Consider the following 19,813-nt stretch of genomic DNA (forward strand, 5'->3'; position numbering starts at 1 on the left):
AGAAGCAATCTTTTATTTTTATTAATAATATGTATTCGGCCCATGAGCCCATTAGGTTAGAATAGCCTATATAAACACATTAGTGATTGTACATTATTCAATAACTTGAAATATAATAATATTCAGTTTCCACATCATCGAATGCAGTATTTGTTCTTCTTGACAAGAACAATTAATGTTAATTTTTTTTTCTGCCTTAACCTTCCAGATCACACAGGAAGTGGGTCTCTGATAATCTAAAATATTAACGTGAAATAAGTAAATGCTACCCAAGAATTATTCCAATCAAAATTCAAACAGGAGCTCTTTAATCTCTTGAGATCAATGAATTGATTGTTAAATAGAATATGAATAATAAAGAAACTCTACATCAAACAATTGCAAATTCATAAAGTTTGATGTCTATGTTTCATATGGCAGTTGATCAGCCAAATAGATATAGATATGTCCCATAGCTCCAGTGATAAATTCATTTTTATATCTTGATTCCACCGTCAAAGTTTCACCATCATTAATCTTGATTGAACCTGGTGTTGGATAACATACGGACATTTCAACAAGATAGCCTTCCTCATTCCCCGCTTCCTTTCCTGTTCCATATCTTGGTGTTGATGTACACAATGTCCTTCCATCCTAATTAATTAATCCAGAAAAAAAAAACTATTATTGATTATGCAAGCACGATCTGACAAGATTATTTTGACAATATTTGGAATTAAGAAACTTTATTATCGCAAAAGAAATAAATTAAGCAAAAACAATAAAGTTGAACAAAACTTGTTCAAATTAATATTAAACCCTACCTGTCCGTATAGTGTTGCATTAACAACACCTGTATGCATATGAGCAGTGCCATAGATAAGATAACCACCTTTTTTCATGGGGATGCTTGATTTTTGAACGTGAAAACGGTCACCACTATTATTTTCTGGAATAGTATACTCTGCCTGTAAAAAATTAAGAAATCTTTGTAACTCATTTTCATCCAACGTGCAATGCAATAAATAACTATTATATATCATAAGGTTTTAAAACTTATTTTCTTTTTAGTTTTTCATGCAAATGTTAGGTGTGAATATACTATGTTAATAACCAGAGTTTCTTTGAGCCTCCGTTTTATGAGTCCAAGATCAATCACTTAAGCTACGTCTTGATCATGACATAATTAATTGATCATGAATTGAAAACTGTAATTTAAATAACTTATTTACCAGACAATCATGGATTGTTTCGGAACCATTTGTTCTAATTCGATCAGTGGAGTCAAGTATATAAAATCTAAGTGGAATTTGGTGTTGGTCCCAGTCAACCCATGTTACTTTGTATCTTAAGGCAAGCTTTCTCCTTGGTGCTTCAAATCCCTTTATTAATTTGCATTGAAAGTTATCTTTGCAACAAAAGATTCCTCCTTTATATTCGGGGGTCAATGGTTTTCCATGAATTTCGGTTGACACATTATAGAAATTTTGTGGGAGATTAAATTGGTCACACCTACATTCAGTGCAACTTTTCCTATTTTCTGTGCCACGTGTATCAATGACCATGATGCTAAATAGCCATTTCTCTTCCCACCCTTCTGGAATATTTGCAGGGTTTCCTAGTTCAACTGCAAATGGATCAGGAATTTTTGTACTTGTTCCCCGTGATTCACTTCCAAAACCCCAATAATGTGGAAGAATAGCATCGTTGCATGTTCCGTCGTTTCTTCTGAAGATGGCACCCCCAAAAGGTTTGGTAAGATCATTAAAATCGTGAGTTTTATTTATAATATATTTTATAGCAAAATAATGATGAAAGTAAGTTTCATGCAATGGTACAGAATTCCCTTGTTCATCAACTATATCAACGTCGAAGCTCTTGACTCCTATATGACCGATTGGAAACTCAATATCAAACATTGTTTTTGACACAACTTCTCCGGGCCCCACTTCAAACTTTTCTGACAAATATGTTGCTGATTGAATATTAGGAGACTTTATTTGTGAGTAAGTTGTGCTTGATAGCATCACAAGTATTGATAATGAGAAAATAAATGATTTAGAGATCAATCTCATGTTTACCTGCACATGAATGATTATTGTTACATAACTAGTTATGAATAGTGCATGTAATGTTATTCTTTTGCATAAATTTGTATATAGACATTAAAATAAGTGTTTGAAATGTTATAGGAAAATTAATTGGATGGAAATGTGTACCACATGAGATGTCATAATGAATATTTGCTTCTTCTTGAACTTCGAAGAAATTTTAAAATTAAAAATTGGTAGAAGACAACTTTGTGAAGATGTGGAGATCTTGCATGTTTCCTACTTTTATAGTTGAAATCCTAAAGGTTGTCATAACTTTGATGAGGAGAGAGTGCAAGTTTCTTACTTGTTTTTACAAACCAACTCATATGTTGAATCCTTTTTTAGGTGTCTGAGGTATTTTTATTTTTTGACAAGCAATTGAAACAAACAAAAAAAACCCGCTAAGAATTTATTAGAAATGTGACAATGCAACGAGTCATATTTAGAAAAAGCAAAATAATTGACTAGCTATTTATGGGTATAATTTTACAAGTAGTTGTCGATTACATCTAAACAAAGATACTACGCATAACTAAAATAATATTCAACAATTAATTAGTTAGAAATTTTTGTCGCGCGTTATCTTGTTTTTGTCAAATGGTTTTACCGAAAAAAGGTTGTGGAGTAAAATCAATGGTACTTTATACTTACTAACCGTTGACTCAATATAAAGTCCCTTTGAATATACAATATTTTATAACTCACAATACTTTATGATATAACCTTTTTATAAATTATTATTACAATTAAGATTTAAGAAAATTCTATATATATATATATATATATATATATATATATATATATATATATATATATATATATATATATATATATATATATATAGGTAAATTCTAATATCCCACTTCATCAAGTGGTCTATGGTGGACCAGTCATGAATAACATTATAATGAATACGAATTTTAAAAAATTCACCGTTGGTTTGAAAATTTATATCATATAGATCATCCATAAAAAAATTTTGAAAAAATGAAAATCATTTGATATGTTATTGAGACACATCAAGATTAACGGTTTATTAAATAACGTAAATCTTAATGGGTCTCAATAACATATCAAATGATTTTCAAAAAATTTTAAAAAATTTATGGATGATCTATACGATATAAAATTTCAATCCAACTATGAAATTCGTAAAATTCATATTCGGTAGATCATTTGTCCACGGTGGACCACCTACCGTAGCATTAGCCAGAGATATAATCTTATCTTAATCATAATAACAACAACACTAGCAGAAAACAAACAACATATCCTAGCGACTTTTTTTTTTTGTTGAAGAAACATATCCTAGCGACTTTAATACGGGAGAGATGAAGAAAATGTACTCTTAATTTTATTCCTTTTCATGAATTGTGGAAACGATACAGATGTTGTTTTTATCACTTTGCTTATAGAATTCAATATTATAGTCTATATCACTTGGATAATATTGATTTCTTTCATCAAATATATATATATGCATTATAGGAATATATGCATTATAGTCTTTATTCCTAATTGTTTAGAGAAGAAAATGTTTATTCTATCAGGAAAAAGCTAACATGTAGCAAAGACCCTTAGTATTATTATTATGTTTTAAAATTATCATAATATTACGGTTTCTTTAAATTTAAGAATGGTTATAGCGTTATATTTCATATGATTTGAATGGTCTTAGTTACCATATAAGAATGGTCTCAGCACCATATTAGAACGGACGGTCATAGCACCGTATTAGAATGGACATAAAACCATAGCGCAATGGTTTTAGTATCATATTTGATTGTGTAATTCCTACTCGATATCTACAGTGCAGTTTGGGTAGTGCCGCGAAACGTATTAATGAAAGCGTATCGACCTTCGACTCAATCTAGTAATCTCTTTGGTGACTGAAAATTATTTTAACGATTTTGAACCTCGGAAACAACAGGTTTGAGGGTTAGTTCTACGATCAAAGTGGTTTCAGTCCCCTCTATATCGCAATTATGGGGATGAAATCGCATGTGATCATTCTTACCAAATCCAGCGTCAATCACCATTTAATCAACTACCGATCGGTAATTTATGAAGGATTTTTCTATCATGTACAACTTTGCACATGTTAAGAAATTCAAAATAGAAGTTTGCATTAGAACTTGTACATTTCATATTAAATGTTTGATTTTATAATAAATTATTATTATTTTTCATTAAATAATTACTATTTTTAATTACTTTAATATGTGCAATATTGCATATGTTAGACAAACCCATTTATGAAATCTCTATATCAATGTGAAGAATGAGATGATTAATTTAACCGACTATGCATAAAAAAAAAATATAAAACTAGGGGAAGAGATCCTATTAAAAATCTAAGAGTGTGTTTGGATGGGGAATTCTAGAAATTCAAGGGATTTAAAATACTAGGTAATTCAATTGATTCAATTGAATTCCCTTCATTTTCAAATTTCATTGTTTGGATAAAGTGATGAAATTCCATCAATTTTAAAATTCTTTGTTTAGGGTTTCTAGTCGATTTTTGAAATTTTGGCCAATTTTAGGTTTTTCTGCCGATTTTTTGGGTTTTCGGCCGATTTTAGAGTTTATAGTCGATTTTTGGGCTTTTGGCCGATTTTAGGTTTTTTCTGCCGATTTTTTGGATTTTCGGCCGATTTAGTGTTTATCGTCAATTTTAGGTTTTTCGGCTAATTTTAGGTTTTACTATCAATTAGTAATTTTTAAAAGATTACAGAGAAGAAAGAATTTCAAATTCTTTGGTTTTAGGTGTCATTTTGAAATTCTCTAAATTTAACTTGAACAAAATAGTTCTTAAATTTCCATCATTTTGAAAATTCTTCAAATTTCCATCCAAACAATGGAATTCACCTTAAATCATTTGAATTCCCTCAAAACATTACTTTATCTCAAAAAATTCCCCTATCCAAACACACTCTAAGCAAAATTTATGCCTAGTTGAGGAGAGAAATGTCGTTTGCATAAAATAAGGACATGGCCTGCTACATGCAAAGCCATGGTTGCGCCAGGTACAGTGTCCCAAACATGGTATTTAGATGAGTCCTAGATATGGACATGACTTAAGAATGACTTTGAACTCTTTCATAGATTTCATCAATCCAACACTACTCTTGGGAATCTGAGTCATCCATTAAAATTTGGGAAAAATATATATTCCATCTATCGCAAAAATAAATGATATGTTTGATCACATTTATATTTGTCAATGTACAATTTTGATCATTAATATTTTTAGTTATTTATTATTTATTTTTTTGACGAAAGTTATTTATTGTTAAAAATTATAAAAATTGTATATTTTAAAAATATTCATCAAGACAAATCAAACAACATCACATATGTTAATATTTGCATATATATTAGTAGAAAAATATGGTCAAAGTAGATCATATGAACACTATACTAAATAAAAATTATGTCATTTATTTTGGGATATAGAGAGTTTTTTTTTTTTACTAAGGTTAGAGAGTATGTATATTTTTTGACTAAGGGACATAGAGAGTATATGTTCGGTCTTTAATTTATACTAATTCAAAATTAAAAAATTGCAGTTATTTTAGATTTTCTTTCGAATTTGATAGTGACCACAAAAATATTGGTTGAGATTGTAGTCTTTGCTGCAAGGCAATTTATGTGTATTTTTATTTTAATTTTTGAAAACATATTGATATTAAAAACATCCCCTCGTAAAAATTTAGAACATTTTAATACATAAGATTATTTAAACATAACTCTTTCAAAAAATATATTTATTTTTCCTGCAAGAACTTCTATCATAATAGAGTATATCAACAAAGTTTGATAGTATTATAGTAAAGTTTCGATTTATTTTGATTTTTGTTGAGATCAATTTTATTGGAAAAAAAGAAGGTAGACAACTCATACTAATATATTGAATAGTCATAGGGATGTAGATATGAAATGTTCCGATTTGAATTTGAGATTTCACATTTTTCCACGTTTAAAAGTCTATCCACTAATCTACAATGAAAAAAAAAAAACCTTAAATCAACTTTCAAAATTAATTAATGGTTGAAATTTGACTGCGTTGTTTGAAAAACAGGCATAGAGAAAATAAAAGAACGCAATCACAACACAAGAATATAATGTGGAAACTCCAAAACCGGAGAAAAAACCACAGTCGTTGTCTAAACCGACAACCAGAGAATAAACACTATGTGAAAATTGTTACAACACATAGACTTCACTCTCAACCACCGCATGACCCTAGTACACTCGCACTCTCCAAAGTAAATATTTGAACTACATCTCAAATACTCTTAAACAAGAGCATAAGAGAAAATAAAAACGACACAAATATAAACTTAAAGTGTTTACAAGTGCTACTGCTTAGTGTGTTGAAACAAGGAACTTGAGGTCTCTTTATATAGCATTGAGCTCATCCACTCTTCACTTTTCTAAGCAATGTGGGACTTCTCAAATATAATTTTCTTGACCTTTTTTTCCTTCATTAGCAATGTGGGACTTACATTGCAATCAACACCAATAATCTCCACCTTGATTGTAATGGTCTTCAATCTTCATTGTCTACACCGACAATCAGAATCTTCTGCTTCCATTGTCTATACCGACAATCATTGTCTTCACCGACAATCATAATTCTCGTTGTCTATACCGACAAATTAAATTATCATACTCCACCATAAAAAGTACACCCCACTTAGAACTAAACCATCCCAAGAATTTTCTTCACTTGGAACTAAACCATCCCATGAATTTTTTTCACTTGGAACCAAGTCATCCCAATAATTTCATCTCGAAACCTTGCTAAAAATTAATGGTGCAACTTCCATGTTGGCTTTCTCCGGAAGTTCATCAGCCATCGAGATAACCGCGTACCTTGCATCAATGACAACCAATGCCCGCACGCTTTCATCACACACCTTGCGTCCATGTCAACCGATGCCCATGTGTCACTTGAACAACTTCAAACATCTGTGAAACTACCTTCAGGCCATTGTTAGGTTCCAGCAATTCCAGTTTAGTTACATCACCTAGTAAACCTTGTTTCACTAGTCCAACTAAACTCATGTCACTAACAAGTACCCACCCGAAGATCCACAACTTAACCAAAACATGAGAATCACCATTAGTAACAGATGCATAACCAATAATAGTAGAACTATCTAACAAGTATCTATCTACTATCTATGCATCAAAGTCCAAAAAAATACCTCGTATTGTGTTAAAAGAAACTCACCCATACCTTGAACCTTACAAGCTTTCCGTCACCAAGATGAACAACCCCACATTCAACTAGCTCTAGGGATTCAAAAGTATTTCTTCTTCAAACACATGTGATAGGAGCTTCCAAAGTCCATGACTCAACACTCCATCGATTCCCAGCTTTCACTATCACCTCCGCATCATAATAAATTGTTGTTTCAGACGTAACCCGAGTATTCTTATCACCGCATCTCCAGACTGATGTTGAGTATTATTACCACCGTCTCTCCAGGATGACCTTGTGTAACCCTGATTGCATCAGCACATCCTTGACTTGATTTTCCACAAGCCAAACATGATTCATCCATCAATTTTCCCTAGCCTAAACTTCACAGCGGAACTCCCTCCTCCTGAATCAAACCAAGAGCTCTGATACCAGTTGTTGAGAAAAACAGGCATAGAGAAAATAAAAGAACGCAATCACAACATAAGAATATAACGTGGAAACTCCAAAACCGGAGAAAAAACCACAGCCGTTGTCTAAACCGACAACCAGAGAATAAACACTATGTGAAAATTGTTACAACACATAGACTTCACTCTCAACCACCCATGACCCTAGTACACCCACACTCTCCAAAGTAAATATTTGAACTACATCTCAAATACTCTTAAACAAGAGCATAAGAGAAAAGAAAAACGACACAAATATAAACTTAAAGTGTTTACAAGTGCTACTGCTTGGTGTGTTGAAACAAGGAACTTGAGGTCTCTTTATATAGCATTGAGCTCCTTCACTCTTCACTTTTCTAAGTAATGTGAGACTTCTGACCTTTTTTTCCTTCATTAACAATGTGAGACTTACATTGCAATCAACCTCATCGACTCTCATACCATAGGAGAAAATCCTTTCTCACTTTTATAAGTGGTGCAATTACTACTTTATGATTAGCATATTTCAATCTTAATCGGAAAATTATGGTGTACCCCAATTTCACGACCTTTAGAACTAGAAGTGGTTAAAATATCATGGGAAAGAGAGTGAAGCATGTGCATGAGGCCTCAAACTTATATGGAATCTCTCCTTTTCATGAATTTTTTTTTGTAAGCTACGAGCTTGGCGTTTCTCTAAAGTTTACATGTATATCTATATTACTGAATGATTTGGAATGGGTGAATGAAAAAAATGGTACATATAGTATAATAAGTAGCAATTATCAATATTCCAATTTGCTTCTAGCTAGCTAGTATAGATTATAATTTGCAATGCTCCAAAAGCAATGGTCCAAATACCCACACACCCTTTAACCTTTTGGCTAGTGATCATATATGCATGTTCCCATATTCATGATATGATAGAGTTTGAACCTTAACTCACCAGCCTTGCACTCTGCTCCACATCCAGCTTATTAGGATAGGAGCCATCCCATATTGCAAGGACCATTGCTTTAATTTAAGGAAAATTTGTTTTTTTGAATCAATGCAAACTTTGCTTTTAGGAATGTGAATTTGATCAAAATTTTAATACTATACCTTTCTCTCATAATCAATTGTTCTCTTCATTAATTAATTTAATGAATGCAATTAGAAACTAGCAAACAAAACCAATGCTTATGAGGGATTCGTCCAACTCAAAATATATAGTTAAGCTTTCTAGCTAGCAATCTTTTTTCCTTTCGAGTATTATATTAGCTACTATATACTCCCTTCGTGACTGGACTATTATAGTCCAGATACAATAATTATATAATGAATTTAGAAAAATAAAATTTGCTTATATCACGCCGGGAGTATAGTTTAACATAATAACTAGGAAAAACATAATAACTAGGAAAATATCCATGCAAGACATTTAATTCTATCGCACGGATTTGTCTTAGATATCGTTGTTATATTAAGTGTAAAAAATATATGAAATAGATAATATATTTGATTAATTAAAGAGGCGTAATAATGTTAAACTGGTACATTTGAAATTAAACAATAAAAATAATAGAAACATGTTTTTTGATCGAACATCTTGGCATTTATGCTAGATAATAATATAGCCCGCCAAGTTTTACTATGCTTGTAATTTTTAGACCGTGATAGTAATGTTATGAAATCCTAATAGGCTCATTTGTTATTCTCTTTGGTTTAACAATTTCAATGTAATTCAATGATCGGAATGATTATAATCTTCGTGATTTGATTTTGAATAGGTGAACCAAATTGTAAGGATTGACTCATAAATTGTTTTATATATTAGTGAGAAATACTTCGTATTTTTTTAATATTTATTAGAGAAAAATATTTATCTTGTATTTCTTTTATGTATCAGTGACAAATAGTTATAGTTACATGTCTTGTGATTTAATAATTAGTATAGTTATTTTTACTTTTTTAATATTTTTCTTTTATGTATCAGTGACAAGTACTTGTTATTTAAATTTAAATTTGGTAAGATTGTTTTATAATATCTATATTATCTTTGTCAAAAAAATTATATCTTTTTATAAACCAAGAGCATCTAAACATAAAAAAATATTGATATTTTAACTATGTTGGTATCTTAAAATTTCCCATTGCCTGTATATAGCTCACAAATATATAATAATAAATTAAAAAGAAAAATATATATACAAGGAGGGACTACGCCGCCTTACGCCAAAGAAACAGTCTACACAAAAGTGTAAGTCAGACCAAAAGGATAATATAGATATACAAACAAGTGGACCTGACTCTAGTTAATTCTAATAAACGAGCACCCATAAAGAATGTGTGACACTTGCAATAAGTAACAACAAGAGTTCGATAATTGGTGAATGATTTAGAGTGACAACAGAGTAACAAGCAAAAGGACAACAACAAGCAAAAGGCTCTTTCGAACCAAATAGAAATTGAATTCCATCGCCAACACAAAAGCGAAATCAAACACAACCATTTACTATGATCAATAGCAAACTCAAGGCCATTTCTAGCCAACCAATCCCAATCCAGCCACAAAGGACCGAAGCAGATAATAAAATCTCATACGAAGCTAAATCCAACACAACAACCACCAGATTTGGCACAGACTCATACGAGTTTTTAGAGACCGAACAAGTTACACCTTCGTAACTTGCGGCATAATCTCTGATCTTTAAAAGCTACCGAAAACAACAACAACTATGGACAGTGGCACGAAGGATCGAACCCAAATCCAATATCTTGAAACAGTTCAGAGAAGATATGAACAACTCTAATCCCTTTAAAATTGACCATACGCCGGCGGCGCAGGTCAAAGGCATCCTTGAGGGATGGGATTCCACCGGAGTTTAAGGGTGGTGCGACGGTGACGCGAACACGCCACCACCATAGAGTTTAAGGGTGGTGTGACGGTGAAGCGAACACGCCACCACCATAGACGGCTACATCAAGGCGGAGGAAATATGGAGATAGAGGGATGAGTTGGCGGCAAAGAGTAAGAAAGGCTAGCAGCACAAATCATATCATATATTATCTAAATCTAAATCTATATGTATTAAAATTTAACTTTCACTTTCAATATTCAAGTTTTATATTTTTTATTTGAATTTCTTAAAAAAATGACGTTAAGGGTAAATAATTTGTTAGTGTTTGAGTTCCCTACAATTATGGTGTATAGTTAAATATGAATATAAATTTTTAAAAATTGAATTGTTAAGTCTGCAGAAAAGTAGTTAACGGATAATTAACTTTTGATTTATTTTTTTATAATTATTATGTTATAGATATGAAGTTTCACCGTTGTTTCTGTGACGACATGTTTAAGTGATTCAATATCCTAACTATTTTGACCAATTTATTGTTGGTTACTTCTGAATTTTGTTTAAATAATAGTTAAATGTGAAACATAATTAATTGAACAATTGCAGGTCGGGAGCTTTGGTGCGCCAAATGTTCACACATAATTTATTTTGCAATTTGATTTCAGATTTGTACGCGGATTTGTTTGGCTTCGGATCCGTACGTGGGTTCGTTAGATTGTGCTCATGGTGGGTGCTCGTTTGTTAGGATTTGCTACAGTTTGTTCCACTTGTATTGCTTTGTATGTTTGTATTATCGATTGGGTTGACGTGCACTTTTGTATGGATTTTTTAAGTCAGGTTTTATGTCTCCTCGGTGTTTGTGTATTCCCTTTTTTATCTAATTAATATACTTTTCTTTTGCTTAAAAAAATTAATTAAATCTCAATTTTTAATATGTTCTTTTTATTAGAGATAATTCTATTTAATACGTATCAGATATTAACTCTGAACATCTCTCAACACTTAAATTTAAACTTTAATTCATCATGTGATTTTGACTTCTTCTGCTAGACAAATCCCGTTGAAAATTGAATATACTTTTGGTTTATTTTATTATAATGATTGAATCTTCTTTTATAGAAGAGTTAACCGTTATCCAAAATATTAGAATTTGAGAGGCTTATACTCAACCACAAAAGCTAGCTTGAGAGTTGAGGTTTGCACTACACTTATAAAGGTTATCTTTATCATATCTCTAGCCAATGTGGGACTTCTAACACACCCCCTCACGTCCAGAATTGAACAAGCTGGAACGTGGGATCAACAACAACGGGTGGCCCAAATATGGGAGGTCTCCACAACAAACAACAAATGGATCTAGGATAGGCTCTGATACCATATTAGAATTTGAGAGGCCTATACTCAACCACAAAAGCTAGCTTGAGAGTTGAGGTTTGCACTACACTTATAAAGGTTATCTTTACCATATCTCTAGCCAATGTGAGACTTCTAACACAAAAAAAAAAAATTGAATCTTCTTTTATATATCATGCACTGCATGAAGTATATATATCTTGAATGGTGCAATTCTTTGAGATGCAAGATAATGTTGGGAACTTGATTTAAAGCCTCGTCATATGTGTGTGGATCACAAAGCTTTACTCCGTTTTTTTAGTTAATTAATTAAAGAAAGAAGATTGTGTACATTGCACCAAAAGTGATATCTTCCAATTTTATTTTTTTTGGACTTAATCTTCCAAAAATTTATCAATCATCCATGTATCAATGAATTACATTAACATAATATAGTACATATTTCCTTTGCAGTCAAAGTACATGAAACCAAAATTATTGCGTATTTGCTCAATATAGGATTTAACCTTGTAGTAAAAGCTAATTAATGGCCAAATTAAAGATTAATGTAGTACTTTTTGTGTTGGCAATGTTGGTAGTTCACTCATATTTGTAGATTTTTGTTTAGGTTAGGGTTGCTAAAATGAGTTTGAGAAATATTTTTGTTCTCTCTTTGTTGGAAGGTAGAAGGCAAGGCAAGTGTAGATTGTACGCAAAAAAAAAAAGGCAAAGTGTAAAAATGTAGGGAAAATATAATGTGGGACCGCCGCTTATGGAACCTCGTGCAGTGTGAAAATCTGGTTGGCAGAATGGGCTTTGTGGCCCGTAACAGCCCAAACCCTCATATGATCTAATGTTTCGGGGCCCACCACAATGAGTCACGTGACTCTAAGTGTTTTAAAAATCGGATCGGCCGGTTGAACCGGTCATGTTGGATATGCCTTGAAATATCAGTTACAAGAAGTCAGAAAAATCTTTGTTGAATCTTTTTGCATCTTTGATGTTTTGAAGATTTTTTGGAAAAAAAATATAATTTCTTGGAAGATACTTTGACTTGGATTTGTTTTGTTTTAAAACAGATTTGTTACTAATTTTTTGGCATATTATTTTTCTATAAATAGGGAGTGCTTTATTCATAGAAAAATTGAGAGAGAGAAAGAGAGTAGAGATGTAGAGGCAAGGATTAGGGTTTGCCACCACACAAGGGCTAGGGTTTTAGAGAGGAAAAAAGGTTTTCTCTTGGTACAACTCTAGGGTGGGAGAACTATCTTTGTGGTACACCTTGTGAAACACTTATCAAATTGAGTCTCTTGGCCACGGGAAGAGATTCGGGTTTTGGGTAGAATTAGGATTAATTCTTGTAACTCAATTGGAACTCTTTGTAAAGTTACTCATTTGATATAGTGGAACGGAGGGGATGCTCTCTCCCCCAGACTAGGTCATTATTGGACCGAACTGGGTAAACAAACATTGTGTTCTTTCTTCTCCTTTATCTTGTTTATCGTTTATTATTATTGCTTATTCCGCTTGTTATTTGGTTGTCGTTCTATTGCTCCACACATCAAGTATTATTGGTGTGATTTTTAAGACGAATTCACAACAATTGGCGCCCACCGTGGGGCAATTGGAACAATTTGAAGTGAGCACCATGGGTTATAAGTCGGATATCGAGGGACTTTCCAAAAGCAATTTGGAATTGTGGAAAGTGAAGATGGAAGCAATTTTAATGTTCGGGATGATGGGTAAAACATGGAGTGTTGTTATCCGGTGCCTCGAAGATAAAAAGTTAATCGAGATGGTGAAGATGGTCGGCCTGGAGAGGCGGTGCTAAGAATACTCGGGTTACTATCTGAAACAACAACTTTATTATGCGGAGGTGCTAGTGGAAGTTGAGATTCGGTGGAGTGTTGAGTCATGGACTTTGGATGCTCCTTTCACATGTGTTCAAAGAATGAATACTTTGAGACTTTAGAGCTAGTTGAAGGTGGAGTCGTTCACCTTGAAAACGGAAAGCTTGAAGGTTCAAGGTATGGGTTCAGTCTGTCTTACGAAGTTTGACAATCGTGAGTTTCTTTACACGATGTGAGGTATGTTTCTGAAATTAGATGCAAAGATAGTTGGTCATGCATCTTTAACTAGTGGTGACTCTCATAATGTGGTTGAGTTGTGGGACTTCGGGTGGACCTGTTAGTGACATGAGTTTAGTTGGACTAGTGAACAAGGTTTACTAGGTGTTGAACTGAACTGTAATTGTTGGAGACTAACAATAGCTTGAAGTATGTTTCAGAGGAGTTGAAGAGGTCTTGCGTGTTACAATGTGGAAATCATGGTGGGTATACTTTGGTGGAAACTCAGTTTGAGGTGGAGTCTTCCAATAGTGGTAGACAGTCAACATTAGCTCTTGGCTATCTAATCGGAGATAGGGAGGAGAGTGGTATTGTTGAACCAAAGGGGATGACCATGGAGACCTTGTGGATTATGTTTCAATTGTGGCTGAGGAAGTGCAAGACCTTGAGAGGATCTTCAGGGAGGCAATTGAAAGCAACAGGTGATCAGACTTGGTAACTTGTGAGACTGCTGGAGGTAGTTGGATACAAGGAGAGTTTGATGTTGCAGCTTGTGGAACAACCTAAAATTCCAAGGTTGGTTTGGAGCCAAGCAAAACTTCGAGAGTACGGAAGGCATTCCGGGGTCGAAGAGTGGTGAAGGCTTGTAGGGCTATCGCAAAATCCCATGGATAGTCGGAGGCAAGCGATTCTTCAGGAGGACGGAAAAGGCACAATCCGGGGGCTGAAGAGGGATGGTGGAGCTTGTTGAGCTATCTAAAATTCCGATGATAGTTGGGAGCAAGCGTTTCTTCAGGGAGGTACGAAGTTGACCACTTCGGAGTCTGAAGATGGTGTGGTGAATCTTGTGGGGCTACCTAAAATCCTATGGTAGTGGGATGCGAGATCTTCATGAGAGCGGAAGGCATTCCGAGGATGAAGCGGGAGGTACAATCCGGTGATCTTGAATAAAAGATTCAAGATGGAGAGAGCAGCACGGTGGTTGATAGGATCACCATCGATTTAAAGGCAAGGTGGAGAATTGTTGGATATGCCTTGAAATATCAATTACAAGAAGTCAGAAAAATCTTTGTTGAATGTTTTTGCATCTTTGATGTTTTGAAGATTTTTTGGAAAAAATATATATTTTCTTGGAAGATACTTTGACTTGGATTTGTTTTATTTTAAAACAGATTTGTTACTAATTTTTTGGCATATTATTTTTCTATAAATAGGGAATGCTTTATTCATAGAAAAATTGAGAGAGAGATAGAGGGTAGAGATGTAGAGGCAAGGATTAGGGTTTGCCACCACACAAGGGCTAGGGTTTTAGAGAGGAAAAAAGGTTTTCTCTTGGTACAACTCTAGGGTGGGAGAACTATCTTTGTGGTACACCTTGTGAAACACTTATCAAATTGAGTCTCTTGGCCACGGGAAGAGATTCGGGTTTTGGGTAGAATTAGGATTAATTCTTGTAACTCAATTGGAACTCTTTGTAAAGTTACTCATTTGATATAGTGGAACAGAGGGGATGCTCTCTCCCCCAGACTAGGTCATTATTGGACCGAACTGGGTAAACAAACATTGTGTTCTTTCTTCTCCTTTATCTTGTTTATCGTTTATTATTATTGCTTATTCCGCTTGTTATTTGGTTGCCGTTCTATTGCTCCACACATCAAGTATTATTGGTGTGATTTTTAAGACGAATTCACAACAGGTCAGACGATGAACCGAAAGGGTAACCGGTCTGATCTGACTATTGGATTGGACATGTAATCAGACCGGTGCGAACCAGCATGAATCGGCTAAAATCGGGGAAAAAAAAAGGGCGAACCGGCGGTTTCTGCAAACTTAACTGTTCATTGCTTACCATATCTTTTTTTATAGTTTTGTCATTTTTTTATGTTAGAATTAGAAATTACAAAGGTAGAAGAAGAACCGGAAGAAGTGAGTGGAGCAAAAGAAGAACTTAGTAGAATAATGAATAAAACAAAATTATGATTTAGATCTGTATAATCATCCATGATAGCTGCAATGTTACTGACGAGTTGTGGGAGAAGATGAAACAAAATGAATCGTTGAAAATCGCTACAAATAATGAGAAAATAAGAAGATTGAAAGTTGAAATTAAGAAGATTGGTTAGTTCTTAAAATATATCTATAAATATTCATTTTTCATGATTTAATTAAATACACGTGGAAAAAGAAATTAAGACTTCAATACATAAAAATAAAAAATCCACTAGATTTAATCTAATGGTGATGAATTTAAATAAAATGCATGAGATTCTATATTCAATTCTCATTGAATCCATTGCAAACTAAAAAAAAAAAAAAAATATCTCAATAGACTATTTGATGAAGAAAAGAAAACTATAGAAGAAAAGAATAAGTCCCCACCAAATAATTGCTAACTCTCCATAATAATTTTTTAAGCATACCAACTTATTTTTGGGGTTAGTTTTAAGCATACCAACTTAGTAGGATCTAATTTTTGGAATATGACACAACATATAATAGAATTAAATATGCATTTTATAAAAAGTAAACAATATAACTAATAAAAAAGTTCTAAGCGATAGTACAATAACAAGAGAGAGAGAAAAGCACATTAAACTCTCCACATCATCATATGCCCAAATCTATTAAGAGACATAGAGAGGATTGAGAGAGATGAAGAGGAGAGTGAAGGTGATGATTCGATCGCCTTAATTCTCTCTATCTCTCTCTTAATTTCAATCTCTCTCTTTAATAAAAAATTTTAAAATAATAATGAGAGAGAGTGAGATTAAGAGAAAGATAGAGAGGATTGAGAGAGATAGAGAGGAGAGTGAAGGACAGGATCAAAATCCCTATTTAAGTCCTTTCAACCCATCCTCCCTCTCCATTCATTCCAAACTCACATGCTCAATTCTCAACCATAGTTCTTCCCTTTCACTTAACTTCCAAAACTTCTTCATCCAAACCACTTTCAACTTCCTAAAGCAAAATCATTCCAACATCTTAAACAAACCAAACACTGAACTCAAACTTTACTTATTTCTCGACCGAACTTTGGAGTATCAGACCACCGGACCCTTTCTTCTGAAAATCAGAAGGTTAAAAAAAAATGGAAAATTTGTTTCGCCTTGTTGATAACGAAGAAGACTTAATTTCACACCGTTGCATTTGGGTAAACGGTCCTATAATTGTAGGAGCAGGACCATCAGGACTAGCAACAGCAGCATGTCTCAAACAACAAGGAGTACCCTTCATGATACTCGAAAGATCAAATTGCATAGCTTCACTATGGCAAAAAAGAACCTATGACAGATTAAAACTTCACCTTCCAAAACAATTCTGTCAACTACCTAACTTTCCATTCCCACAAGATTTTCCTGAATACCCAACAAAGAAACAGTTCATAAACTACCTTGAATCCTATGCGAAACACTTTGAAATTAACCCGCGATTCAACGAGTGTGTTCTGTCTGCTAAATATGAATGGACTAGTGGATTGTGGAGTGTTAGGACGGTTTCGAATGGAAATGAGGTTGAGTATATTTGTAGGTGGCTAGTGGTTGCTACTGGTGAGAATGCAGAGTGTGTTGTGCCTGATATTGAAGGGTTGAATGAATTCAATGGTGAAGTTATTCATGCTTGTGATTATAAATCTGGTGAAAGTTTTAGAGGGAAGAAAGTTTTGGTTGTTGGTTGTGGTAATTCTGGAATGGAACTCTCACTTGATCTTTGCAATCATAATGCTTCACCTTCTATTGTTCTTCGTAGCTCGGTAAGTACTACTCGAATGAATCAATCTAGTCTTTGATTACATAAGTTTTTTCGAGATAGTCATTCTGAAAAAAACTAATGTAGTCAAAGATTTTTAAATTTAGAAATTAATTTGTAATTTTTTTCTTTATTTTGACAATGAATTTTTTTTTACCTACTTAGATAACACTTTTAAGAAGAATAAATTGAGGATGATGTTTTTGTACTAATTGAGGGTGTTGTGTTTTTTGTTAAATAGGTTCATGTGTTGCCTAGAGAAGTTTTTGGGAAATCAACATTTGGATTGGCAGTTATGATGATGAAATGGTTTCCCATTTGGTTAGTTGATAAGATTTTGTTAATGTTGGCTTGGTTAGTGTTTGGTAACATAGAGAAATATGGGCTTAAAAGGCCATTGGAGGGTCCTTTGGAGCTTAAGAACTCAAAGGGTAAAACCCCTGTTTTGGATATTGGTACTTTAGAGAAAATTAGATCTGGTGAGATAAAAGTTGTGCCTGGAATTAAGAGGTTTAGTATTGGGTATGTTGAACTTGTTAATGGTGAAAAGAATGAAGTTGATGCTGTTGTTCTTGCTACTGGTTATCGCAGCAATGTCCCTTCTTGGCTTAAGGTAAGAAAATTAGTTTCTCTTGTTTGTTTCTGTTTGTGTCAAATATTTTAGAAACTAAACCAACATTTTTTCACGCGGTTCAAGCAGTTAAAAACAGTTGAGTAAGCCATTAGGTTTAGTCTAGTAGTGAGAAGTTTAAGTAGTATGCTAAAAGTTCTGGGTTCGATCATCAGCTCCATTGTAAATCAAAAAACAGTGGAATTATGAGTGGCATATTTGTTGGTTCGATGTTTGGTTCTGTTTTTAAAATATTGTTACATGTGAAGCCTTTTTTTTGGGTCATTTTAGTTTTTGTCCTTTTTTTCAAATACAAAATTATTTATCTTGGTTTGAAGTTTTAGAAGCTTCTTTTTTTTTTTAGACCTTTTGAAAATAGAATTAGTATATTTTGTGTGGAACAACTAGCCAATCTTAATTTTTGTTAATTTTGTTGTGTGTAGGAAGGTGAATTTTTCTCCAAGAATGGATTTCCAAAGGCACCATTCCCAAATGGTTGGAAAGGAAATGTTGGACTTTATGCAGTTGGGTTTACAAAGAGAGGGCTCTCTGGTTCTTCATATGATGCTATCAAAATTGCTCAAGATATTGCTCAAGATATTGCTCAAGTTTGGAAACAAGAAACTAAGCAAAAGAAACAACGTACCAATGTTTGCCCTAAACGTTGCATTTCTCAATTCTAATAATTTGCACTAATTGTATTGTTAACAACAAACAAACATTAGCAGTGTTGTTTCTTTTAGCAATAGGAATTTGTTGGTGTATAAAAAAACATTAACAATATTTTGTAAAAAGAAGAAAAAAAAAATATACACACAAATAATAGGGATAGCTTCTCTTCTGGCCTTCATGTTTTTTTTATATCTCCAAAAATTTCATTTTGCCCTTAAAAAAAAATTAGAACACAGAAATTGAAGTTTTTTCGATGTTTTTTTAGTGCAAATTCAGGAAAAATTTGATAAATAGAAACCAAAATTTTTATTAAAAGGCAAAAAAAGAAATCTAGAAGGAGAAAAATAAACATGAGAGCCCGGAAGAGAAACTATCAATAATGGTAGCATAGAGATAGAGCCAGCCCTCTCCAAAGATTTCACACATTAATAAAAGAGCACAATTTTCGGTAGTTAATCTTTGTCATTGATTTGAGATTTTGATAATTCATCTTATATTAAAAAAAATTAAATTTTTATTAGAGATGTTCTTATAATATTATAAACATGAATACAAAAAACTATTCAAAAATGTGAAAGTATACAAGAGTTTGATTAAAAGTATGGACTAAAAAGACTAGCGGAAAAAACTTTAGGGACTAAAAAGTGCGAAAAAAATCTTCAGAAACTAAAAACGAAATTCTGAAAAATTATGGGAACAAAAACATATTTAACCCTAAATTATTTAAAACAATTAATCTCCGTTGTTGATTTTAATCAGACGAACCAAATGATAACTGCATGACAAAGTTATTGGTTGGAATTTATTTAATTTTTTTCCTACTTTTCATTTCATGTGAAA

The 19,813-nt window shown here is 33.0% G+C and overlaps 2 protein-coding genes across 2 annotated transcripts; one reads left to right on the top strand and one right to left on the bottom strand.

Moving 5' to 3' along the window:
- Positions 1–402: 402 nt before the first annotated feature.
- LOC123906269 lies at positions 403–2,054 on the bottom strand. The gene is made up of 3 exons (XM_045956141.1): positions 1,212–2,054; positions 804–947; positions 403–633 (listed from the first exon to the last, which is right to left on the bottom strand). Exons 1-3 carry the CDS (start codon positions 2,052–2,054, stop codon positions 403–405), a joined length of 1,218 nt encoding a protein of 405 aa, XP_045812097.1.
- A 14,743-nt stretch (positions 2,055–16,797) lies between these two features.
- On the top strand, positions 16,798–19,392 carry LOC123906275 (probable indole-3-pyruvate monooxygenase YUCCA9). Its single transcript, XM_045956154.1, has 3 exons — positions 16,798–17,695; positions 17,933–18,304; positions 18,745–19,392. The coding sequence occupies exons 1-3, from the start codon at positions 17,033–17,035 to the stop codon at positions 18,982–18,984; spliced, it is 1,275 nt and encodes a 424-aa protein (XP_045812110.1). The 5' UTR covers positions 16,798–17,032; the 3' UTR covers positions 18,985–19,392.
- Positions 19,393–19,813: the final 421 nt, after the last annotated feature.

The sequence above is a fragment of the Trifolium pratense genome, linkage group LG1 (assembly GCF_020283565.1).
Source record: "Trifolium pratense cultivar HEN17-A07 linkage group LG1, ARS_RC_1.1, whole genome shotgun sequence".
In the NCBI taxonomy this organism is placed as follows: domain Eukaryota; kingdom Viridiplantae; phylum Streptophyta; class Magnoliopsida; order Fabales; family Fabaceae; genus Trifolium; species Trifolium pratense.

Coding starts and splice junctions, on each gene's coding strand:
- LOC123906269 (XM_045956141.1), bottom strand. CDS start 2,054: ATGAGATTGATCTCTAAATCATTTATTTTCTCATTATCAATACTTGTG. Junction 948..1,211: donor AAACAATCCATGATTGTCTG/GTAAATAAGTTA, acceptor AATTTTTTACAG/GCAGAGTATACTATTCCAGA. Junction 634..803: donor ATGCAACACTATACGGACAG/GTAGGGTTTAAT, acceptor TTAATTAATTAG/GATGGAAGGACATTGTGTAC.
- LOC123906275 (XM_045956154.1), top strand. CDS start 17,033: ATGGAAAATTTGTTTCGCCTTGTTGATAACGAAGAAGACTTAATTTCA. Junction 17,696..17,932: donor CTATTGTTCTTCGTAGCTCG/GTAAGTACTACT, acceptor TTTGTTAAATAG/GTTCATGTGTTGCCTAGAGA. Junction 18,305..18,744: donor ATGTCCCTTCTTGGCTTAAG/GTAAGAAAATTA, acceptor TGTTGTGTGTAG/GAAGGTGAATTTTTCTCCAA.